Genomic DNA, 26,046 nt, shown 5'->3' on the forward strand with positions numbered 1-26,046 from the left:
AATTCCCCTATAATGTTGTGCAGTGTGGCTGTTTTGCAGATTCATCTGATCCCAAACGTGATATTGCCGGTAACTTGTCACAGTCCCCGCGCAAGCTGTGAAAACGCCATTCTCCGTGGCAAAGCAGGCGTGCAGCTCCGGGAGCCCGTCAGTACAGGAAAGTTGGCAAAAACGCACGGAAGCGAGAGCTTTCAAAGCAGACTTGGGCACCTAAGTCCGCTTTGAAAATCACCCCACCAAATCTGCCCTGCGCGAGTTACACCTGCTATGGTGGTGCGCTCCGAGTTTTTTCTGAAAACGGACACTCGTACGCGCGCAAATCCAGACCCAGGAACACCTCTGCGAAGATGACCTACATAGGCAATTTAATAAAAGGTCACGCTAGTGCACAAAACCCCGTTTTAGTCAAGTCCCCTTTATTATCCCCCCCCGGGAATGGGCTCATTTCCCCTGCATGCACGCTGGGTCCAACTAAGCCTTGCATCTTGTCCTTGAGGGAAGGGACCCATAGCTACACAGCCTGTTCCGCAATTTTTCAACCTCCAAAACACAAAGAAGCTGAGAAAAGCGTATGTCAGATATAATAGCTTTTTGTTCCCAAGTGCCCAAGGATAGTTTAGAAGCAGAAGGAACAAACTGCTATGAACCACTTAAAACGTGTGAAGGTCAAGCTGAAGGACAGTGCAGACATGAAAAAAATATATATCTGTGTGAGTTCTGCCACTGCACAATTGAGTGCTTTCACGTACAAGGCCGTAGGACTACATTTGCTGCTCCTCTTTGTCTCTTATTTCTGGAGTTTTCTGTGTCTCTGCAGGGCTATCTGCTCTGTTGGACACTGTTTGTTCCCATAGCAAAAGAAAGGAGAAATGATGTCTTACCTGTTAATTTCCTTTCCTTTACTGCTGCTACCCCAGTCCAGAAAGTATGAGTTATCCTCTCATTCAGCACATATGGAAGCAGAGGTCTATTTTCATAATTTCATAATTAATACTTGCCTTTATCTTCCTTCCAGCTTGTTTTAAGCTTCCAAGTTCTTGACTCCCGTTGATTGTAACTTTGACTTATTCCTATCTATGGTTATTTATTGTTTACCTGAATTGTTCCTTCAGTTATACCCTATGTTAAATGTAAACCGATCCGATATGGTTATTTACTATGAAGGTCGGTATAAAAAACTGTTAAATAAATAAAATAAATTTTTTTTATATGTCATACTTAGAACTAATTCAGCCAGTTTACTACTGTCAAGGCTACAAAAACAACTATAAAAAAAATAACAATGAATAAACAAGAACATAAGACATGCCATACTGGGTCAGACCAAGGGTCCATCAAGCCCAGCATCCTGTTTCCAACAGTGGCCAATCCAAATGACAAATACCTGGCAAGTACCCAAACATTAGATAGATCTCTAGCTACTATTCTTTTCTGATTAACAGCAATTTATGGACTTCTCCTCTAGGACCTTATCCAAATCTTTTTTTAAACCCACTAACTGCCATAATCACATCTTCTATCAATGAATTCCAGAGCTTAACTATGCGCTGAGTGAAAAAGAATTTTCTTATATTTGTTTTAAATGAGCTATTGCTAATTTCATAGGTGCCCCCTAGTCCTTTTATTGTCTGAGAGAGCAAATAATCAATTCACATTTATCCATTCTAGACCTTTCATGATTTTAAAGACCTCTATCATATCCCCCCTCAGCCGTCTCTTCTCCAAGCTGAAAAGTCCTAACCTCTAGCCTTTCCTCATAGGGGAGCCATTGCATGCCCCTTCATTTTGGTCGCCCTTCTCTGTACTTTCTCCAGTGCAACTATATCTTTTTTGAGATGCGACGACCAGAATTGCACACAGTATTCAAGGTGCAGTCTCACTATGGAGCAATACAGAGGAATTATGACATTCTCTGTTTTAATCGCCATTCCCTTCCTAATAAATCCTAACATTCTGTTTGCTTTTTTTGACTGCCAAAGCACACTGAGCCAACAATTTCAATGTGTTATCCACTATGACGCCTAAATCGCTTTCTTGGATGGTAACTCCTAATATGGAGCCTAAAATCATATAACTATATCATGGGTTATTTTTCCCTGTATGTATCACCTTGTACTTGTCCATATTCAACTTCATCTGCCATTTGGATGCCCAATCTTCCAGCCTCATAATCTGCTTGAGATTTAACTATTCTGCATAATTCTGTGACATATGAAAATTTCATTACCTCATTCATCATACTCCTTTCCAGATTATTTATAAATATATTAAAAAGCACCGGTCCAAGTACAGAGCCCTGAGGCTCCACTGTTTACCTTTTTCCACTGTGAAAATAGACTATTTAATCCTACTCTCTGTTTCCAATCTTTTAACCAGTTTGCAATTCACAAAAGGACATTGCTCCTATCCCATGACTATTTAATTTTCTTAGAAGCCTCTTATGAGGCTTGTGAAAATCCAAATTCACCACATCTACCGGTTCACCTTTGTCCACATGTTTATTTCACCTCTTCAAAAAAAATGTAGGAGATTTGTGAGACAAGACAAATCCTTGCTGGCTGTTTCCCATTAAACCATGTCTATGTAAATGTTCTGCAATTTTATTCTTTATAATAGTTTCCACGATTTTTCCTGGCACTGAAGTCAGGCTCACCGGTCTATAGTTTCCTGGAATGCCACTGGAGCCTTTTTTAAATATTGGGGTTACATTGGCCACCTTCCAGTCTTCAGGTACAATGGATGATTTTAATGATAGGTTACAAATTATTATTATTTTTATATATACTGACATTTGATCTCAATTGAGATATCACAACAGTTTACATTCAGGTACTGTATCCCCAGAGGGCTTACAATCTAAGTTTTTGTACCTGAGGCAATGGAGGGTAAAGTGACTTGCCCAAGGTCACAAGGAGTGACAGCAGGACTTGAACCCTGGTCTCCTGGTTTATAGTCCACTGCTCTAACCACTAGGCTATTCCTCCTCCCCTAATAGGGCTCCTCTAATAGGTCTCAAATTAAACTCCTCCCCTAATAGGTCTCAAATTAAACTTTTGAGTTTTTTCAGACCCCTGAAGTGTATATCATCAGGTCCAGGTGATTTACTACTCTTCAGTTTGTCAATTTGGCCTACTACATTGTCCATGTTCATCGTGATTTGGTTCAGTTCATCTGAATCTCGCCCTTGAAAACCATCTTTGGAACTGGTATCTCCCCAACATCCTCTTTAGTAAACACAGAAGAATAGAATTTGTTTGGTCTTTCTGCGATGGTCTTATCTTCCCTAAGTGCCCCTTTAATCCCTTTATCATCTAAAGATACAATTAACTCCCTCACAGGCTTTCTGCTTCAGATATATTTTAAAAAGTTTCAGTGAAAAAAAAGAACCCACAGTCAAACTAAAAACTTTTTGCAAGGCCTATCTTGCATTGTCACAGCCTAACCCAGCTATGCTTACTTTATTTAATACTTCCCTTTTAAAGAAAAAAATGTTTTTTTGTTTTTTTTTAAGGAAAGGCAATCTCTTTTTGCAAAAAAACACAACAAATATAAAAATACCTAATCTGATATTTTCTCTCATATTCTTTTCTTTATATATATATATATATATATATATATATATATATATATATATATATATATATATATATAAATAATGGGAGGGATTCTGGACTGTGTAGCAGAAGTAAAGGAAAGGAAATTAATAGGTAAGACATTTTTCCTTCCATTACCTTCTGCTCCTCCAGTCCCAAACCTATGGGAAACACCAAAGCCCATTTAAGAGTGGGTGGATAACAATCCCGCTTTTAAGACTGAAGAACCAAAAATGGTATCTTAACTAGCGAGAAGATCCAACCTATAGTGCTTTGCAAGAGGCCCCAAAGAGGTCCACGTGGCTGCTTTACAAATCTCCACTAATCTTTCTGCCCACAATGAAACCTGTGCTCGTGTTGAGTCTTGATCATTTTAGGTACAGTTTTCCCCTTCAGTAAATAAGCCGAAGAAATAACATTCTTTAACCACCTAGCAATCAAAACCTTTGAAGCCAATTCTCCCTTTCCTGATCCACAATAGAAAATAAACAGTTTCAGATTTATGAAAATCTTTAGTTCTTTCAAGGTAAACTTTTAAACATCTCTTAACATCCAGATACTTTAATGATTCTAAGTCTTCTTTAATTTTCTTCTTGTTAAAGGCAGGAAGAACAAGACGCTGATTAATATGAAATGAAGATACTATCTTAGGTAAAAAAGAAGGGACTGGTCTCGAAATAACAAAATTGTTAGTGACAAAGTCTTCAATTCAGAAATTCACCTTGCAGAAATAATTGCTACTAAGAAGACTGTCTTTAAGGTTAGATCCTTTATAGCTGATTGACTTAAAGACTTGAAAGGAGGTCTAGATGAAACATGCAAAACTAAATTTAAATTCCAATGAGGAAAAACAGTTTTGATTCATGGACATATATGTTTCACCCCACTGAGAAAACGGGAAAAATCCATATGGGAGGAAATCAAATTACCCTTTATTCGTCCATGAAAACAAGAAATGGTAACTATTTGAACCTTTAAAGAATTTAAAGCTAAACCTTTATCCAATCCACAGTGTAAAAAGGCTAGAATATCCCTTATCTGTGCAAACCATGGAGATAAATTCCTATTTCTGCAAAATTCCTCAAAAATGCACCAAACTCTTATATAAGATAGAGAAATAGATCTTTTCCTAGAGTGCAACATTGTATTAATCACCGGGGGGAGAGTAACCTTTCTTTGCTAACCTTGCCCTTTCAATAGCCAAGCCATATGCAAGAATGGAGTTGGATCTTCCATCTCTACAGGTCTCTGATATAGAAGGCTCTTGACTTGCAGCAGACACAGAAGCTGATCTATTAATAATCTCCTTATGTCTGCATACCATGGCCTTTGTAGCCAGTCGGGAGCTAGTAAGACCACTAACATTCTTTCCTTTTCTTTTTCTCAGCATGCAAACTATTAGCAACCATGAAGGAAAAAGATCCAAGAGTTTTATCCTTTCCAACATTGTTGAAAGGCATCTATTGCCTCGCTGCCCTCTTCTCTGTGGTGATTGAAAAACCTTCTTACTTCCTTATTTTGACTGGAGGCCATCAAATCTATCTGATGTGGTCCTCATTTAAGCACTATCTGAAAAAAGGCATCCTAACTTAATACCACTCCCCAGGATCTATTAAACTACAACTTAGATAGTCTGCCTGAATATTGATCTGGCCTTCTATATGTTCAGTTGTCAACTAAAATAGATGGTTCTCAGCCCAAGAGATCTGTCTCCTCTGAAATGCCCTGATTGCGTGTTCTGCCTTATACTTGTTTATATATGCAACTGCTGTTGCATTGTCACATAGGACTCTCACTGCCTTCCCCTGAAAGAGATTCTGATGCCTCTGGTCTCTAGGCGATTTATATACCATTGAGTCTCACTCTGGCTCCAGAGATTCTGAGCATAATGATTCTTGTAATGAGCACCCCAGCCTAATAGACTGGCGTCTGTTATCAGCAGATCCTAATCGGAACTTTCCAAGGGCATTCTTTTTTGCAAATTTGGGGAATGCTATCGCCATTTTAGAGATGTTCGAATCTCATTTGATAATGGAAGGCGTGCACTGTAGTCAAGAAGTTGCGGATTCCATCTTGATAGGAGTGAGATCTGTAGAAGTCTCATATAAGCCCTTGTCCAAGGAACTAATTCCAGAGTCAAAACCATTGAATCTAGAAGCTGCAGATAATGCCAAGCAGTTGATGCTTCTGAACTGAAAAACTTTACCTGGGAACAAATCTTTGAGATTCTTTTTTTGTGGTAGGTATATCATACCTGCGGTCATATCAAATACCACCCCTAGATGTTCTATAGTTTGGGAGGGTTGCAAATTACTTTTTGCAAAATTGATCACCCAGTCTAACTGTTTGAGTAATGAAACTACCGCTTCCGTCAATTCTACTCCTTCAGAATACGATTTGGCCCTTATTAACCAATCGTCCAAATAAGGATGAATCAAAATTCCCTTCCTTCTTAAAAAGGTAGCTACAACAATCATGACTTTTATAAAAGTTCTTGGCACTGTTGCTAGCCCAAAAGGTAGGGCAACAAATTGGTAATGTTGACCAATTATACAAAAACGGAGAAATGTTTGGAAATCTAGTTTCATTGGAATATGAAAGCAAGCCTCTTTTAAATCGAGGGATGTGCAAAGAGATTCCATCCAGAAACGAGAGATATATATATTCCGATTTAAGCCCTTTAGATCCAAAATGGAATCACAAAATAAATTGAATAATACCCTTTTTGATGTACCTTGAATGGAACTGGCCGAATTGCCTGCAACTGAATCAACTTGTCCAATGAATTGAGGCTACCCTGACTGGAGTATGGAAAAGTGAGACAACAAAATGATCTCTTATCAATCTTTTTAACTCTGGGGCATAACTATTTTGGATTATATCCAAAACCCATTGATCTGAGGTAATGTGGATCCATTCTCCAAGAAAGGTGCCTTATAGGCTCCCCTAAAGAATAAATCCTCTAGGCTTCATTGTGCACTCCTTGAAGCTCTGGTTGTCTGGCTAGAATCGCTTTTTGATTTTCTTGCCCCTCGAAAGGGTTGAGATCCACCTTCACTTCTTGAAAATTGAGGAATTCCGGTCTATATCTATTAGCTTCCATAAATTGACTATGACTTCCATATGGTCGAAAATTGGGACGGGTCTTATCTTCAGATAATCTCTGAACTTTTGAATCACCCAGATTTTTTATCAAATGATCCAGCTCCTCACCATAGAGATATTTACCCTTAAAGGGTATATTCAAAAGTCTGGATTTGAACCATGAGTCCACAGACCAATTTCTTAGCCATAGAAGTTGTCTAGCTCCTACAGAAAGAGCTCCAGACCTAACTTAAAGAGTAAAAATCTAGAAACACAGCTAGCACAAAGGAGCCTGCAAAAAAAAGATGCTTAAGAACCGACTCTAGCTTCCTATTTTGAGCATCCTGAAGGGTTGCACTCCCTTCCACAGGGGTTGTAGTTCTCCTGGCTACCACAGCAATCCTCATGTCTACTCTTGGTTGTTGGAAAAGACGATTCAATACTTCTGGCGGCATAGGATACAACCTATTAAAAATTCAGGTGCCTATGGCCTGCCTCTGGGTGCAGAGGAAACAAAGAAGCTGTCTTCCGTGTACCTCTGAAGATTGCTGACATAACTTGCAAAATTAATGCTATTTCCTCCTTATGAAACAATCTGATCTGTTCCTCATTATCTTCTCCCGACTGAATCTCACCTTCTTCCAATGAGTCCAGTCCACTTACACCTCTGTTATCTTCAAATCTTAAATAAGAGGGACAATCCACCTCCAAGGAGAGAGTTTCCTAATCTTTTGATTCCAATCTCCATCTCTTATGAGTCTTCGAAATTTTAAGAGCTGAAATTTCATCTTGTCCTTGATCTGCTATGCCTTCTCGCTGATCCTGTAAGGCTTGAAAAGACTGATGCAAAAACTTTAAAAAGTCAGGAGAAAAGGCACCTGCACTAAGGCTAGGAACTTCCTGCTTTGTTTCATTAAGGAAGTCCGGCCCTGGCAGTAATTTAGGTGGCCCCTGACCTGATACTGGTCCCACCTTCAATGCCAACATCCCGGGAAGCCGATTCAAGATGGTCGCCATGACCCAGTCAGCCGTTGGAATGGCTGAAGCTAACGGCTCTCCAGAGGCAGAAATTGTACTGGCTGAAGACTTTTGTACGCCTGGTGCCTCAGAGGAGGAAGTCTTTTTAGTAGAAGTAGCTATCCAGGTCAGATCGGGCGATTTAGATTTATTGCAGCAAAAGAGCACAGACTTCCTTGAGCGGATGTGAGCTTTAGCCCCACAAACACCGCAGCGACAACTTTTCTCAGCCATCGAACCAACTTGAAAAAAATTCAAGTATAAGGCTGTAACAAGGCAATGGGCTTAACAAAGTAGCCTCTTTCCTTAATTAACTTGTAAAACCAAGCCAAATGGTGCTCAACCTTGCCAAATGAAAGAAAAGGGAGCAGAGAAATAAATGCCTTCTGAGCGCGCTTCATTGCAGGAGATACAGTCACAGGAGCATGGGGCCCATATATAGCCTTACAAGTCATGCTAAGAAAATAGTAAGAGACTGATTCCGAATAAATAAAACCTTCTGTTCTACACAGACTGAACTAAAAAATGTCCATCCAGCAGCTGGAGGCAGAGAACACTGGCTGAATTAGTTCTAGATATGAGATCTAAGCAGGTGATGTCATTAAAAAAACAAATACAGAACTCTGCCTCCATGTGTGCTGGATGAGAGGATAACCCATAGGTTCAGGACTGGTGGAGCAGAAGGAAGAGGAATGGTTGAACATTAATAGACGGGACATGTGCTTTAATGTCAGACGGACTTTCAATGGAAATCTCTGTATTCGCAGATGTGAAAGTAAAGAAGCAGTGCCAGAAGTATAAAGGGATAATTAATTAGTCAAGGCTGCATGGTGAGCCATGCAGCATAAAGCACGCCTCTCTTCCTTAAGGGCTCTCCCATTATCTGCTTAGGGAGGGGCTCTGCTCACACACTTTAATGATACAGGATTTTTAGTCTTTGCAAATATAATTTATCCTTCCACCCTAAATGACATTCCCAAAACGACACCTGGCCTTACTGGTCAGGGGGGCTGGAGGGGGAATCTCCTTCAAGATTTACCCTTAACACCTCACCTCTGATCTTTCCCTTTGAAGATTACGCCAGAGAAATTATCAGAATTTGATAAATTCACAAGTATGAACTCCTGTCTCTCAGAGAATGAGTCCGATCTCTGGAGGCTAGAATGGCAGACCTGGAGGAGCTGAGGCAGGCAGAGAGGTACTAGAGTGGCAGGCCTGGAGGAGCTGAGGCAGACAGAGAGGTACCAGAGTGGCAGACCTGGAGGAGCTGAGGCAGACAGAGAGGTATATAGATGAGACCTTCAGGGACCTGGTAGCCAAGTCCCAACTTCAGACTGGCAGCCCTGGTGCTGCCTTGGAGGAGGAAGGTCTCGTGATTGGAGAGCACCAACCAGGTGCAGCAGGAAAGGATCCTGTAGCAAGGACCTGCTCTCCAGGTGGTGCATTGTCCTTTCGCACCGAGGATATCTCCCCAAGGCCTACTGCCCAGGAGGGAAGGTTAGGTCGGCCGTCATAGCTGGTGATTCGATTATTAGGAATGTAGATAGCTGGGTGGCTGGTGGGCGTGAGGATCGCCTGGTAACATGCCTACCTGGTGCGAAGGTGGCGGACCTCACGCGTCACCTAGATAGGATTTTAGACAGTGCTGGGGAGGAGCCGGCTGTCGTGGTACATGTGGGCACCATCGACATAGGAAAATGTGGGCGGGAGGTTCTGGAAGCCAAATTTAGGCTCTTAGGTAGAAAGCTTAAATCCAGAACCTCCAGGGTAGCATTCTCTGAAATGCTCCCTGTTCCACGCGCAGGTCCCCAGAGGCAGGCAGAGCTCCGGAGTCTCAATGCGTGGATGAGACGATGGTGCAAAGAAGAGGGATTCAGTTTTGTTAGGAACTGGGGATCCTTTTGGGGAAGGGGGAGTCTCTTCCGAAGGGATGGGCTCCACCTTAACCAGGGTGGAACCAGACTGCTGGCGCTAACCTTTAAAAAGGAGATAGAGCAGCTTTTAAACTAGAACAAAGGGGAAAGCCGACAGTCGCTCAGCAGCGCATGGTTCGGAGAGAGGTATCTTTAAAGGATACTAAAGATGCATTAGAATTAGGGCATCCCAACAGTGAGGTTCCAATAATTAGAAAAATAGTCAAAGTGCCTGTAACTAAAAACTCACCTGAGCTAAAAAATTCTAACTTATCCCTATCAATTAAAAAGCAGAATGAAAATACAAACAAAAACCAAACTTTGAAATGTTTCTATGCTAATGCCAGAAGTCTAAGAAGTAAGATGGGAGAATTAGAATGTATAGCAGTGAATGATGACACAGACTTAATTGGCATCTCAGAGACATGGTAGGATTTTTTAATCCTTATTGTTTTAATTATTGGGTGTAATTTGATGATTCTGCTCTTTTGAAATATTTATTTTTGTGGGGGAGAACAGAACATTTTTTAATCTGATTTTTTATTTATCAGATGTTTTGAAATCTTTTATTGGTGTTTGGGATATTTTCTATATTCTATTCATTAATTGGTTTGAAATATTTATTCTTTTTATGAATATGATTTTACTATTATGATTGATTTATATTTCTTGATTTTATTATTTATTGTTTTATGATGAATGGTAATGCTCCTGTTTTTCCATTGTTGCTCTGCATGTTGAGGCTGGCTCATTGTGGGTTCCAGTTCAGTTCTTCTCAGCACGTTTCTGTTTATACTTTCTGATCTCTTTATTCTGTATTTGGTGAGGGTCTCTCTGTATTCTGCCTATGTGACTGAAGTGAGGTATTTTGCTGGCATGTAATTTCTGTATAAGGATCTATAGCAGCCTGGTTTCCTAATAAGAGTTTTATAAGTGTTCTGTGGCCTGGTGTAATATGTGCAGTGTTGCTTTTCATAGCTAAATTAGGATTGTTTTGGTATGGGAGATTTACTATATTGTAATGGTATGTCTGTTTGTTCAAGGCTTTCTGAAGGCCAAGCTCACATTCAATACGCATTACAAAACATCTAATGCCATAGGAGCTCCAAGTGTCTTTTTTGCAGAGTTTTCTGGCTGGCACCACAGGAGTGCATGTAAATATAATATGCATGTTCTGATATTTTTGCCTCAGAAGACTGTACTCTTGAATGTTCTTTTTCATGTAAACTTTATTATAAACGCATAATTTAATTGTGGGTGACTGTAAAGGGTGTAGGAGTGTGTGGCATGTGTGCAAGGCTGTAAGTTTTGCTTAGGGTACCTAATACACTTCCTTATCCATGGGTTCTGGGCAGGGGAAGAGGCATGTCAGTTTTTAAAAATATAGAATGCAGGACAGAGCTGGGCTTTATTTGATAGGCCAGGGACAGGCACTGAATGAACAAATCTATAATAAAACATACAAGCGATCAGGACAACTCTGTTAGGTTTAAATACCTGCTTGCATTGAGGTTCAATGCACTCCCTGCTATGTTAGAAGTCCTTGCACTCAGGTATGGTAACCTGTTGAATGTGATACGTACTACCTTTGTGGGTCGGCATACTAAGTCCATTATTTTGTCCTGATTGCTTGTATGTTTTATTATAGATTTGTTGTGAAGCTTTTGGTCCCTCCCGACGCAGCCTCTGGCGAAACACGGGACTGTGTCGGGGGACTTTGTCAAAGACGTCTGCAATTTAAGCCAGTGGAGTTGCCGCATAAAATGCATGAAAATATCAATAAATTTCACCTTTGAATCAAACTACGATTGGGACTCAGATTGCTTTGTTTGCACTTTTGGTTGGATAGATTTCAATTACCCCAATATTTATTTATTTATTTATTAAGTTTTATATACCGTTTTATATACCGTCACTAAGACAGGCCATTGTAACGGTTTACAAAATATAACACAATAAAACAATCACAAATGCGGTCATAAAACTCTTATACATAAAATAAAAGCTGTTGTAAATAATAACTAAAATTGAACATAAAAAATAAGGCCTAAAAAAATCCCATAAAAATACAAATAGATAAAAAGAAAAATAAAGTAACCATTAAAAACATTCGCAGCAGACTAAAACAGTAAAAGGCATAAAAATAAGGGATAGAAGCACACTAAACTCACTCTGTATATGCTTTGCTGAAAAGCCAGGTTTTTAAATCACGCTTAAACTTTTTAAAATCGGTCTCAAGTCTCAGAATCGTTGGTAGCGTGTTCCAGATTTTGGGTCCTGCTAGTGATAACGCTCTCTCCCTAACTTGATTCAGATGTGCTGAGTGAACAGAAGGTAAAGAAAGTAAGCCCTTATTTGCAGAACGCAAATTTCTTTGTGGAACATGCAATTTAATAGCTATATTTAACCAGTCTACCTGCTCACCATGAATAAGTTTATGCAAAATGCAGAGTGTTTTGAATTTCACCCATGATTCAATGGGTAACCAGTGTAAGTCAAACAGAATTGGAGTAATGTGGTCAGTTTTCCTTTTGCTAGTTAAAATTCTTGCTGCTGCATTTTACAGGACCTGAAGGGGTCGAATGGAAGAGGCGGGGAGACCTAAAAATAGTGAATTGCAATAATCAGTGCTCGCAAATATTAACGCTTGCAGGACTGTGCGGAAATCGCTTTGCAAGAGAAGTGCTTTCAGGTGTTTCAGTGTCATTAGTTTGGAGAAACCCTCTCTTACTTTAGTCGAAATATGTTTTTTAAGACATAATTCTGGATAGATTATGACTCCAAAATCCCTAATATATTCTGCCAGCTTGAAATTATTGACTGGGTAAGTGAAATATCAGGCCATGCTAGAGAGATAAAGTTCCTGGATGGAATAAATGACAGTTTTATGGAGCAATTGCTTCAAGAACCGTTGAGAGAGGGAACAATTTTAGATCTAATTCTCAGTGGAGCGCATGATTTGGTGAGAGAGGTAATGTTGGTGGGGTCGCTTAGCAATAGTGATCATAATATGATCAAATTTGAATTAATGTGTGGACATTGTTAAAAAATACCATCCTAGAAGCGCAGTCCAGATATATCCCACACATTAAGATAGGTGGAAGGAAGGTCAAACGATTGCCAGCATGGCTAAAAAGTGAGGTGAAAAAGGCTATTTTAGCTAAAAAATCTTCATTCAATAATTTGAAGGATCCATCAGAAGAAAATAGGATAAAGCATAAACATTGGCAAGTTAAATGTAAGACATTGATAAGACAGGCTAAGAGAGAATTTGAAAAGAAGTTGGCCATAGAGGCAAAAACTCACAATAAAAACTTTTTAAAATATATCTGAAGCAGAAAGCCTGTGAGGGAGTTGGTTGGACCTTTAGATGATTGGGGGGTTAAAGGGGCACTTAGGGAAGATAAGGCCATTGCGGAAAGATTAAACGATTTCTTTGCTTCAGTGTTTACTGAAGAGGATGTTGGGAAGATACCCATTCCAGAGACAGTTTTCAAGGGTGATGATTCAGATGAACTAAACCAAATCACAATGAATCTGGAAGATGTAGGCCAGATTGACAAACTGAAGAGTAGTAAATCACTTGGACCAGATGGTATACACCCCAGGGTTCTGAAAGAGCTAAAAAAGTAAATTTTAGATCTATTTCAATTAATTTGTAACCTATCATTAAAATCATCCATTGTACCTGAAGATTGGAAGATGGCCAGTGTAACCTAGATATTTAAAAAGGGCTCCAGGGGAGATCTGGGGATCTTTAGATCGGTGAGCCTGATTTCAGTGTTGGGAAAAATCATGGAAACTGTTATAAAAAATAAAATCACAAAACATTTAGATAGACATGCTTTAATGGGACACAGTCAGCATGGATTTACCCAAAGGAAGTCTTGCCTCACAAATCTCCTACATTTTTTTGAAGGGGTGAATAACATATGGACAAAGGTGAACCGGTAGATGTGGTGTATTTGGATTTTCAGAAGGCTTCTAAGAAAACTAAAAAGTCATGGGATAGGAGGCAATGTCCTTTTGTGGATTGTAAACTGGTTAAAACTCAGGAAACAGAGCGTAGGATTAAATGGTCTGTTTTCACAGGGGGAAAAGGTAAACAGTGGAGTGCCTCAGGGATCTGTATTTATAAATGATCTGGAAAGGGTCGTGTGAAATGATAAAATTCATGGATGACACAAAATTATGCAGAGTAGTTAAATCTCAAGCGGATTGTGATAAATTGCAGAAGGATCTTACAAGACTGGAAGATTGGTCTTCCAAATGGCAGATGAAATTTAACGTGGACAAGTGCAAAGTGATGCATATAGAGAAAAATAACCCTTACTGTAATTACACAATGTTAGGTTCTATCATAGGAGTTACCACCTAAGAAAGAGATCTAGGCATCAAAGTGGATAATACATTGAAATCATCAGCTCAGTGTGCTGTGGCGATCAAAAAAGCAAACAGAATATTAGGAATTATTAGGAAGGGAATGGCAAATAAAATGATGGATGACATAATGCCTCAGTATCGCTCCATGGTGAGACTGCATCGTGAGTAGTGTGTGCAATTCTGGTCGACACATCTCAAAAAAGATATAGTTGCACTGGAGAAAGTGCAGAGAAGGGCGACCAAAATAAGGGGCATGGAGCGGCTGCCCTATGAGGAAAGGCTAAGGAAGTTAGGGCTGTTTAGTTTGGAGAAGAGATGGGGATATGATAGAGGTCTACAAATTCATGAAAGGACTTGAACAGTTTAATGTAAATCGCTTTTTTACTCTCTCAGATAATAGAAGGACTAGGGGGCACTCCATGAAGTTAGCAAGTAGCTTATTTAAAACAAATTGAAGAAAATTCTTTTTCACTCAGCGAATAGTTAAGCTCTGAAATTGTTGCAAGCACATGGTGCGATCACTTGCTTGAGAGAGAGTGAGCCCTTGGAATCCGGCACAACCTCAGGGTGAGGCTCCAAGGTAGACACGGTTGGAAGTGAGAGTATCCAGGCACGGGCTGGACTTGGAAAGTAGCTTGAGCTTGGAACATAGCTTGGACTTGGAACATAGCTCTCAGGCTTCCGCTGAACCTGCATGCACAGAGTGAGACCCAACAACGCAATGCTGGTCACTGGGGTAGCTCTCCGGCCACTCAATAGCCCTTTTGGACCCACCGCTTGAAATGGCGAGTGCATCAGGACAGACGAAGTTTGAGAACAAGACATGGCATGACAAAGAATATGGACGAAAATGTTGAAGGCTTGGCATTTGGACAAAGTCTTGGCACTTGGATGAAAGCTCTGGCGACAAGGAACATGAACAAAGGCTCTGGATACGAGGAACATGGACAAAGATTCTGGAAACAAGGAACATGGATGAAGGCCCTGGAAATGAGGGACATGGATGAAGGCTCTGGAGACTAGGAACATGGACGAAGACTCTGGTTCAGGTAAGAGTTCAGTTTCCATGGGCACCTCACTTCAGCGCGCCCTACACAGCCCGCCGTGGGCTGGTCACAGACCACGCTGTCCCACTGCATGCCCTACACAACCTGCCACAGGTTGGTCTCATGAAATCATATACAGGATCCGACAATCCCAATGAGGCGGGAAGACCGGCGGGAGCTACGCAGAAATGGCAGAGGGTCCAATATGGAGGCAAGCGACTCCGCAGACAATCCGGCGATCAAAGAGCTCGAAGAGACAACGTGCCGTGAGACCGATGGATACTTACTGTGGTCTCTCAATCATTATCCTGTTCGAATGGGAGGACCGGAGATGACAGCACCCCAAGGATGGGTAATTTATTTGGGTGGTTTTGATGGTTTCAAAATCTATATTCCGTATGTGTCTGTTCAAGAAGCATACTGCTGAATATTGTTTATGGTTAACTTTTTGCATAAGTTAGAATGTTTTCTATCATACATAAGCTGGGGGGGGGGGGGGGGCGACGAGTTGCTTTGGGAGCTAGTCAGTTTATGTGTGGCGTTAGTCCTCCCTGTGAGGGAGAGTTGTATTGGAAGAGGGGGAGGGAGGGAGGGACGGGGCCGGGGGTAGGAGGGGGGGATCTAGAAGGCAGAGTGGTTACGGGATAACTAGCGGATTAGCTAATAGTTACACATTGGAGAATGGAGCGTCTAAGAATGCTCAAATTATTCTGAGGAGAATAGTGCAGGTGGGAGATTTAGAGCGAGTTGGGCTGGTGGAGGAGAGAGGAGACCTTATTCAAGATGGGTGAAGTTCGTTTAATGTCATGGAATGTAAAGGGGCTGAACTCCTTCTATAAGAGGAAACAGTTGTTACAGGATGCTGTCAGAGAGAAGGTCCACATTCTTTTGTGTCAGGAGACTCATCTCCGAAAGAAATATGAAAAACTAATGATCTCTCAACACTTCCCGTCCCAATTCTATGCAGCAGCGACCGTGGGCCACAAGTATGGGGGAATGGGGATATTATTCTCCAAAGAGCTTGCAGTAGACATTGGATCTATAGTGCGGGATACTGAGGGCAGGTATATTGTGGTCAAGTTTAAATTAGGGAAAAATATTTTTACAGTAGTAAATGTCTATGCTCCCAACACGGGACAGGGGCCCTTTTTTGAGAAGCTTTCCAAGATTCTGAACCAGTGGGTTGAGGGTTCACTGATCATTGGCGGGGACTTTAACTTGACCAGATATCCCTTTCTTGATATCCTCCACCTCCAGGAGTGCCTGCGGGAGTGACTTCCTCCACCTCGGTGGAGGAAGTCACTCCCGCAGGCACAGGAAAGGGTTAAAAATCCTAATGCGTGACTGGAATTTATTAGATGTGTGGAGACTCCACCACCCTGCAGAGCGTAACTATACTTTCTATTCAAAGATGCACAAGTCCTACTCCCGAATAGATTACTTCCTTGTGGATAGGGATCTGACGAATAAGACTCGATGTACAGAGATTTGCCCTATCACATGGTCGGATCATGCGGCCATAACTATCACACTTCACAAACAAGGTATCCAGGCGGGTGACAGATTCTGGCGTCTCAATGATAGCCTTCTTACAGATACGGAGTACTGTGCGCAACTTAAAAGGGAAATGGAGACATTTATAACGGAAAATGATAATGGTGCAGTCTCAGCTAACACGATATGGGATTGCTTCAAAGCGGTAGCAATAGGCAAATTAATAGCAAGAGCATCCTATGTACAGAAACTAAGAAACAGTAGGCAAACCGAAATTATGGAGCAACTAGGCAGAATAGAAATCCGACATAAAAGAGAGGGGGGTAAGGACCTCGCCAAACAGTTGGACACATTGCGTGAAGAGTTGAGAACTCTCTCAATAGGAGAAACCGCTTATCAGATGGATAGGGCCAAACAAGAATTTTTTGAGGGGGGCAACAAAGCCGGGAGGCTTCTAGCCCGCAGGTTGAAAGTAAGGGCAACCCAGAATCAAATTCTAAAAATTAAATCAGAGTCGAGAGAGATGCTCTCAGATACTGACCAAATACGACAGAGATTTATTCAGTTTTATCAACAACTTTACTCCCTACAGAAGGAGATTTTGCAGGGAGATATCGACTTGTATCTGGAGAGCATATCCTTGCCGACGGCAGACCAGATCAGCAACAGTATTTAAATAAATCCATCTTAGAGGAGGAGGTGGCTAAGGCAATTGTAGGCTTAAAAATGGGAAAATCACCGGGAATTGATGGATTCACAGCCAGTTTCTATAAATCATTGCGTGCCATTGTCACCCCACTACTGACAGCGGCTTTCAATAATCTGTTATTGGATGGGGAAATCGCTAAAGATGCCAATAGAGCGGGGATCATATTTTAGCTAAACCGGGACGAGATACTATTTATTTATTTATTTGCTGAGTTTTATATACCGTCATTCGGAAAGCCATCACAACGGTTTACAAAGTTCAGATTACAATGTTTTAACAATTGGTAAAATGGTAAACAGGGAGCATATTAAACAGAGACAACCGATTGAAGAGAAAAATTGGCGCATGCACTATGGGATGCACGAAGGGGTGCACAAAGGGGGAAGCCCCTTTGTTGCGCCCCTTCGGTGCGTGGCATCTGATGGTGAGGCACATTTCAACGGTCGACGGAGCTCTGCGTGACGTCGGGGGGGGGGGCGTGGTCTCCCGATCGGTTCCCTCATACTCATTCATTTCACAATTCCCCCTCACCTCCCGATGTTCAAGTCCCTTCGTATAGACCCATATCGTTAATCAATCTAGATTTGAAGTTACTAGCCAAAAGTTTGGCCACACGGCTAGGTCACATCGCCCCTTCCATAATTCATCCTGATCAAACGGGGTTTGTCCCTGGTAGACTAGCAGGAGATAATGTGCGGAGGGTCACTGATCTGATATGGTATGCACGCTCCAAGCACCACCCTTTGCTATTATTTACGGTTGATGCAGAAAAAGCATTTGACCTAGTTCACTGGGACTATCTCTTTTCTGTTCTGCAAAAGGTGGGTATGGGTGGTAACTTTTTAACCTGAATTCGGAAATTATATTCATATCCTAACACTTGTATAAAGGTCAATGGGGGATATTCGAAGTCATTCCCGATTGAAAGAGGAACCAGGCAGAGATGCCCGCTTTCCCCACTTTTGTTCGCCCTCTATTTAGAGCCATTGGCTGCGACCATTAGACACCTGGGGGAGATACAGGGGATCCGATTGGGCGATCAGGAATACAAACTTTCACTATTCGCAGATGATGTCCTCTTTACAGTGGTCAATCCTTCAGACTCGCTTCCACATCTGGTTAGAGTCCTGAACCAATTCAGTGGGGTTTCGGGGTATAAATTAAATATGGATAAATCAGAGATACTTAACATCTCTCTTAGCCCTAAAGCGGTGATTGAGATCCAACAACATTATCCATTTAAATTGGTTAAGAAATCTCTCAAATATTTGGGTGTTCGGATAGGAGCTGATCTTGGGGACCTTTACTCTTTAAATTATGAGCCTACGTGGCACAACATCAAAGATGATCTTCAGAAGTGGGAAAGGTTAGAACTATCTTGGTGGGGCAGGATATCGACAGTTAAAATGAATGTTTTACCTCGGCTAAACTACCTATTTCAAACTTTACCAATCCCAGTACCGGCAGCAGACCTTCGCCTATGGCAGCAGCATTTGTATGGTTTCCTGTGGAAGAGATGGCCTCCTCGGGTTAGCCGCAGGGTCCTGCAATTACATAGAGATAAGGGGGGGTTGGGGGTGCCTTGCCTGCAATATTACTACGCAACCGCCCAATTACGGTACATTATTGATTGGCATGCGGTGGGACATCATAAGCGTTGGGTGCAACTTGAAAGGGACATTATGGAAGGTATTCCTCCAAAAATACTAGTTTGGGTAACCCCTCGCACACGGATCGTGCCGCCTAATATGGCTCCCTCTATTGCTCAAACTCTATACATGTGGGATACCTGGAGGAAAGAGATAGTGGGAGATAGAGTTGTGTACCACAAATTGCCCATCTTCTATAATAAAGCTTTTCCCCTGGGCAATTCCAGGAACATAGCCATGAGATGGGAGTCTTATGGATGTACAACCCTTGAACAGATGTGGGGTCGGGGAAGAATCAAGGAGTTCTCGGAGCTCTCTGAAGAGTTCCATATTCCAGTGTCAGATCAGTATTTTTATATCCAGCTTAGACATTATATGACCCAGAAGGCGATCAAATTGGATCTACTTAAGGGCAAATCTCTGTTCGAGGGCTATTGTGATCATGCAGATAAAATTAAGAAAGCACTTTCTAGGCTTTATACCCTGCTCAATAAGGATCTGGATTCCCCACCATCCCACATAGTGCAATGGGAGAAAGACCTGGGCGCCAAACCAATGCAGCAAGAGTGGTCAGATTGCTATACTGCAGCTAAGAAAGGGTCAGTATCAGCGTTAATCATAGAACAAAACTATAAAACGTTGTATCGATGGGACTTGACTCCAGTGAAAATGCATAAATTCTACCCAGCTGTGTCTGACCAGTGTTGGAGAGGATGTGGGGTTAGGGGCACCTTCCTGCATATTTGGTGGGAATGTGGTCACATTCGGGGATACTGGGCTATGATTAGCGGTCTCATCTATGAGATTTTGAAGGTGACAGTTCCTTTGCAGCCAAAAATGTATCTCTTGAACATATACCCCACTGAGCTTTGTGATCAGAACACTTATTTGATGCAACAGATTGCCCGAGCGGGCAGGGCTGAGATGGCAGTGCTCTGGCGGCAGAAGGAGGTGCCGTTGCGAGCCCGGGTACACCAACGCTTGACAAAAGTCTGGTACCTCAATCATTTAACGGCTATCAGACGGAAAACTCTTAAGAAGCACCAACTCCAATGGTCCTGCTTTGACACCTGGCGGCAGGAACAGGCGATTAAGGCGCCATAAGCTATTAGAGGTCTCGAGTACTAGATGCTCAAAATCTGTAGAAGCTGTCTCCGTAATTGTACTCCTAATTGTCTCTTTTCAGGGGCATTATTACCTATTGCCTCCATGAATAGTAAACCGGCGGCATTATCCATGTATATCCACTCTTTTTGCCATTTAGTTGTGTTTAGCTCTGTTTATGTCTATTCCAAGGTTAACAGGGATAGGAAGGGGGGGGGGGAGGGGAGGGACTTGGGATTAAGAAAGGTATAAAAATCGGAAATACCAAGCATTTTATTTTATTTTGCTGTTAAATTACATGTATATTGGCAAATTCTTTTGTAGTACATACAATCCATGTAAGATGTGACTTGCTTGCAGCTGTATGTATTTAAATGCTTAACTTGTTTGCAGCTGTATGTATTTACATGCTTAAACTATAAATAAAAAAAAAAAAAAAGTAAATGCCAGGAGCCACATCCCATGCCCATTGTTAGGGTTCGCAGCTCATAAGGAGGCCTCGAGAGCCACAGCACTCACCCCAGCCAGTCGCTGACGCCGCCGCACCCATCCTTATGGAAGAGATGCCGCTGTCAACCCTCAGCTAATCCCAGATCTCTGGACACTCCCACGGCGGGAACACCACCAACTAACAGATGTCACCATTCTTCTCCTGCATGGGATTTCCTTATGTGCATGTGTTTGACGCTCTAAGACTTTTAAAGGGACCGAGGCAGGAAAGGTCCCCACGTCGCCTTTTTTGACATCATGGCTCCCTCCTATAAGAGGCTTCCTGGAGCTGCCTACCGACACCTCAGCAACAGGTGTTCCTACTGTGTGTAGTACGTTTTGCTAGTTCCTGCCTCATCTCTCCAGCCTGCCTTGTCTTGTCCAGCTCAGCCTTACCTCTTCTCTCCAGCCTGCCTTGTCTTTTCCAGCCCATCCTTGCCTCTTCTCTCCAGCCTGCTTTGCCTCATCCAGCCCAGCCTTGCCGTCTATCCAGCCCACCTTGCCTTGTCCAGCTCAGCCTTGCTTCATCTCTCTAGCCTGACCTACCTTCTCATATCCAGCTCCTCTTGCCTCCCTGCCCATCCTGCTGTGTCAGTCCCTCCTGTCTTGTCCTTGTCTCCTCTTCGGACTGACCACTGTTTTGACCCCTTGCCTAGATACTGACTATGCCTGTTTGCTGCCTGCCTCATTGCCTGGACTCGTGACTATTCGTGATTGCCGCATGCCTCTGATCCCTTGCCATGACACTGACCTCCCTTGCTTGCTGCATGTCTCAGGCTCTTGCCTGGCTGTAGATCTTTGTCTATGCCATTCTCTGAGAAACTCTCGCCTAAGTCCTGCTGCCCCCGGAATCCAAGGGCTCAACCTGGGGGGAAAGGGGCTGGTAAAGGTGAAGCCCTAGACCAGTCTCCTGACAGAGAACCTCTGCCAGCTGTCGGTGAGGGCCTACGGAGCTTGCCCCAAAGGCTGCGTCAATCTTACCACAGCAGCAAGGGTCCACACCCTTTACACCCACCTTCTGTTTGTGGAAGCAGACAGACCTTACCTGAAATTTTTATCTTCTTCACTGTCTTGTTTGTGTTGTTTGTGACATGAACGTTGACGTTGATGGGCTCCCCATGATAATAAATCTGCAGGGACCAGAACATCAGCATTTAAAGGTGGCAACCCGAAACCCTGTTTCCTGACTTGCCAAACAAAATCCAGGCACATGTTCTCACATGGTATGATAAGTTAAATTATAACAGCACAGATGGGAATTTCATTTCACTGACCGCCTCTTTTACAACCTCATAGTAACATAATGTCATCGTAGTTGTCAGTAGGTAAGGACATTATGGCCCACCAAGTCTGCCCAGTTCCTCCTACCTACTGTGCCATCAAAGACCCTAGTCAATTTCCCTTGAAGACTGTTGAGTATAGATGCCACCCAACATTTGTTTTTCACTATTTGGTGGTATCACAAAGCTCTTCCATTACACAAAAGACCAAAGAAGGTTAAATCAGCCCTTGTTCAGCGGAAAGCGGACTTTGTTTATATGGTTAAGAATCTTGTCATCAGTGTTCCTTACAAAGGGAAAAGGCACATTACAGACTACCTTGGTTTCTTATGGTTGTTTCCAACCTATTCCTGGAATGGCCTTAGAGGCACAAACAGTTACAGAATCCAAGAAGGCCTTAAACAACTGAGGATTTCTAGTTTTGAAAACATGAGGGGGAAACCCATTAAATATGTTTTACAAAGTAGTCCCTAGTATTGGGAATAATGATTCGGTCTCTTAATCTGGATTCTGATAAGTTTATCTCTTTTCGCCTCTGAAATCTCTTTGGATTATCTTTAAATCCACCCTTCATTTAGAGCTGCAGGTTGCCAGGTAATTCGTGGCTGCTTTGCTGAGACAGCGGCCTTTGTGGGATCTGAAATCTTATAAGACAGGAGGTCCATGCCTTGGTGACACTGCACCTGGACTATGGTAATGGCCTGTGCATCGGCCTCCCTGAGAAACCAAGGCGCAGGCTTCGAATGGTCCAGTATAGTGACAGGTTGACCTCAACGTCCCCTTCTCTATTCCACCTCTGTATTTTGCTTTATTTTTTTGCATGTAAGACCTTTACTGTGGTGCTCCAGGCATTATAGGAGAAGTGGACCTTCCTATCTCAAAAATAAGCTGACCTGGTATACAACTCAGCGAGACTTGCATTCCTGATCCTATCTCCCCATGAAATCTTAACGTAGTGGGCAGGTATCCCTCCCCCCCATTTTCACCCTCATCCCCATTCCAAACTCCCTCCCCCACTCTCCAACCCGCAAAAGCCAGCGGGAGAAGGAGAGATTTTGCCCTTCTCGCGCTGGCTTCAGTATTAAATGCCAGTATAGCAGAGAGATGTACTGGCAGTTAATATGCATTTATTCACTTCACTGGCTTTCTAATCGGGTTAACTTTAGACAAGCATATTCACCGAGAGATTCGTCCCGCTGAATACTTGTCTAGTTATCCAGGTAACTTTCGCCAGATAATGTAGCTGCTGGCCAGCTTACTGAACATTGACCTCTCTGTTTTACTATTCATTGTGGCGCAGATTTTAAAAGCCCTACGCGCGCCGAGCCTATTTTGTATAGGCCCCGGGACGCGCCTATGTCCCGGGGCTTTGTGAAAGGGGCAGGGTGGGGCGGGGGCAGGACCGAGGCCTCTGGCACAGCGGCCGTGCTGGGGGATCGTGTGCCGGCACTTGGCCGGCAGGCGCAACTTATAGAACAAAGGTTAGGGGCAGGTTTTAGGTAGGGCGGGTTAGGGAGGGGAAGGGAGGGGAAGGTGGGGGGAGGGACGGAAGGAAAGTTCCCTCTGAGGCCGCTCCGATTTGGCCTCGGAGGGAACAGGAAAAGCCATCAGGGCTCTCCTAGGGCTCGGCGCGCACAAGTGCGCACCCCCTTGCGTGCGCCGGCCCCGGATTTATAACATGCACGGGGCTGCGCGCGCATGTTCTAAAATCGGCCGTAGATCTGTGCGCGCCAGGTTGCGCACAGAAATCTACGCCCGCACGTAGGTATTAAAATCCAGCCCTGTATTTTTAGGGTCTGAACTTCAAAAGAATTTACGTGCATGAAACACAGTTTTATGCGCAGGAAAGGGCTTTTGGAAATTGCCGGGGGGGGTGAGGGGATGGTTGTGCTAAGTACAGAAGTGATTTCACAGATACTTTTATGTGCACTAAAAAGAGGAGTTCTGGAGGGTCAGAAATGGGGCGGGGGAGCCGTTTCCAGTCATACTGTTCATCCACCAAAGTAAATCTACACGTGCACGTTTACAGCTGCTGATGAGCAGGTGTACCATGCTGGGCTCTGTGCTTGCCCGTTAAGTTTTCAAAGTGGAGATCTGCGCACATGTACGCTTTCAAATTTCAGGCTAAGCTCTGCTTGTACTTCCTACACCCAAATTTTAGCCTTACGCAGTCTGCTGAAAATTACCCTACCTATGCTTATTTTGTAATACGTATTTTGACGCATCATCCTACACCGCTTTGGACAGCCTGGAGAGGCAGGCAGGGCGGTCTATGCGTTTTCTGATTAAATAAATAAATGAAATGAACTGGGGTCTGTGGCACTGCACCAGGACAGACTGGATGGGCCTTAGCTGCTGTTGTATTCTCTGTTTCTGCATAATTCCTACAAGCTTCACCTCTTCCTCCTTAAAACCAGCTCAGAAAGTACCTCTTTGTCCAGGGACGCTTCCAGATGCAGCGGTTTGTCGGACATCAGGAACTGTCTGGTTGTCTCGGCCATGGGCTGCGGGCCTGGTCTCTCTGGAGCATACTGTACCTTACGGATCACGAGGCGCACCGAGTTCCTGCAGAGACGTTAAGGGGAAAAACAAAATGTGCATGTGGCCAGGGTTCATTACATTTTATGTTTTGGAAGTCAAAAAATTCAGCAGGGAGACGCATGAAACTTCTGCTCTACTGCACAAATCACTCTAGGTTTATCAGTAAAGACACAGTATCCCGTTGATGGGGGGGGAAAAAAAACCCACCAAAGCAAAGCTGGCACAAAAATCTGATGCTTCTGTTCCAGCGTATCCAAATCTAGACATACTCCCACGATTTGGGATGTTAAAGTAAAAATGAGACTCCAAACTGCAAAGGAAAAACGCCATGTCAAAGTCAAACTCTTCCGTCAAGGATGCCCTGATTGCTTTTGTCAGTCTCACTTGATTCCTCCCCCGGTATAGGATGGAGCACCGTCACTCCACAGTACAATATTGCTGAGATCATGCTGTTAAAAAAAAAAAATCACTAAGACTTCTTAAGAGTATTGACAAGGTAGGAAGTTGTCTGGATGAAGTGCCTCAGTATCCTTCCCAAGAGACAGTTCTTCAGGCTCTTTCAGTTCAAGCAATTTTCTAAATCCTTGCAGATTTACAGATTTACAAGCATACAAATGAAAAGTTCTATCCAAGATAAAAAGAGACACATCCCCATGTATTTTCCATGCATTACTGCCTTCTCACTTCCACCTCACCAGACCACACCCGTCAATCTCTGAGGCTCCCCCAAAGTAGGTACAAGGTTAAGTACATGAAGAGAGCATCTCGGAGGACGGCCCAGATAAAATCATCACAGCTTGGTGGCTTTTAGAGATACTGCTTTAAGTAGCGTGTCAGGGGATTTGATTAGGAGAACCCTAGAGAGTCAGTGGGAGAATATTGGCTGGCTTCATCAGAGAACAGGTTCACACTGGCATTTGCTTCTTAATAACACTTGCAGATCTTGTGCAACTTTAGTTATCGACCGCCTTCACAATGTCCAAAATAGGTACAAAGGGGTTTGTGATTGTGATCAAAGTCAGGTATAGGACCTGGAAAATAGGTTCCACACCCCGTGAATAACTTCAGTTTGATAGGATCCCTTAGGTAACTGCTTGAGGACAGGGGTTGTTTGAGTATAACCTAGCCTGGAGCCAGGGAGAGGTGTGACACTTAGGGCCATGATCCTGGACACCCTAGTTTATCACCCATGTTTTGACCTTGAAAGAGTCACTTAACCTCGTTGCGTACAAAGAAATTGTGAAGTCCTTGTTGCAAGGACATTTGAGCTACTTGACTTGCTTTGCATATCACTATTTGCACTGATGGCACCAAATAAATAAAATAAACCTCTAAGAACACCAGAATAAATTGTTGCTTTTTAATTAACTTTTCTAAATTGTTATTCTTTTTTCTTTTTCTATTCTTTTAACTTATAATATATTTAAAGTTCTAATACTTCTCCTTAAACAATGTGAAAGGGAAAACCTTAGACAGCACCCCCACAAGATTGAAAATATCAAATTCTTTGTGGTGCTCAGCCATTTAAGCTGCCATCACTTGAAAAAAAAAACCTTCAAATTATTCACTCAGCAAAAATCTCTCCATGCCATCAACAGACCACAACAAAGTATACTTCTTAATGTATTTTCTCTTCTTTTCTAAGCAGACAACCTTGTATAATCACAAATGCATTGGCAAAAAAGTCCTTTAAAACAGTACTTATCTCTCAAAAAAGAAAAGCCGACACAGCCATGTTTCGCTA

General features: G+C 42.6%; 1 protein-coding gene across 1 annotated transcript in view; it reads right to left on the reverse strand.

Moving 5' to 3' along the window:
• Nucleotides 1–26,046, reverse strand: part of LOC115082299 (beta-arrestin-1-like) — a gene marked incomplete at its 5' end in the record, with an annotated part of 104,128 nt that overhangs the window by 70,833 nt on the left and 7,249 nt on the right. The window contains 2 exon segments of the mRNA XM_029586533.1: nucleotides 21,527–21,611; nucleotides 24,191–24,326. Coding sequence (XP_029442393.1) covers nucleotides 21,527–21,611; nucleotides 24,191–24,326 — 221 coding nt within the window.

This window comes from Rhinatrema bivittatum, unplaced genomic scaffold (genome assembly GCF_901001135.1).
Source record: "Rhinatrema bivittatum unplaced genomic scaffold, aRhiBiv1.1, whole genome shotgun sequence".
Lineage (NCBI taxonomy): Eukaryota > Metazoa > Chordata > Amphibia > Gymnophiona > Rhinatrematidae > Rhinatrema > Rhinatrema bivittatum.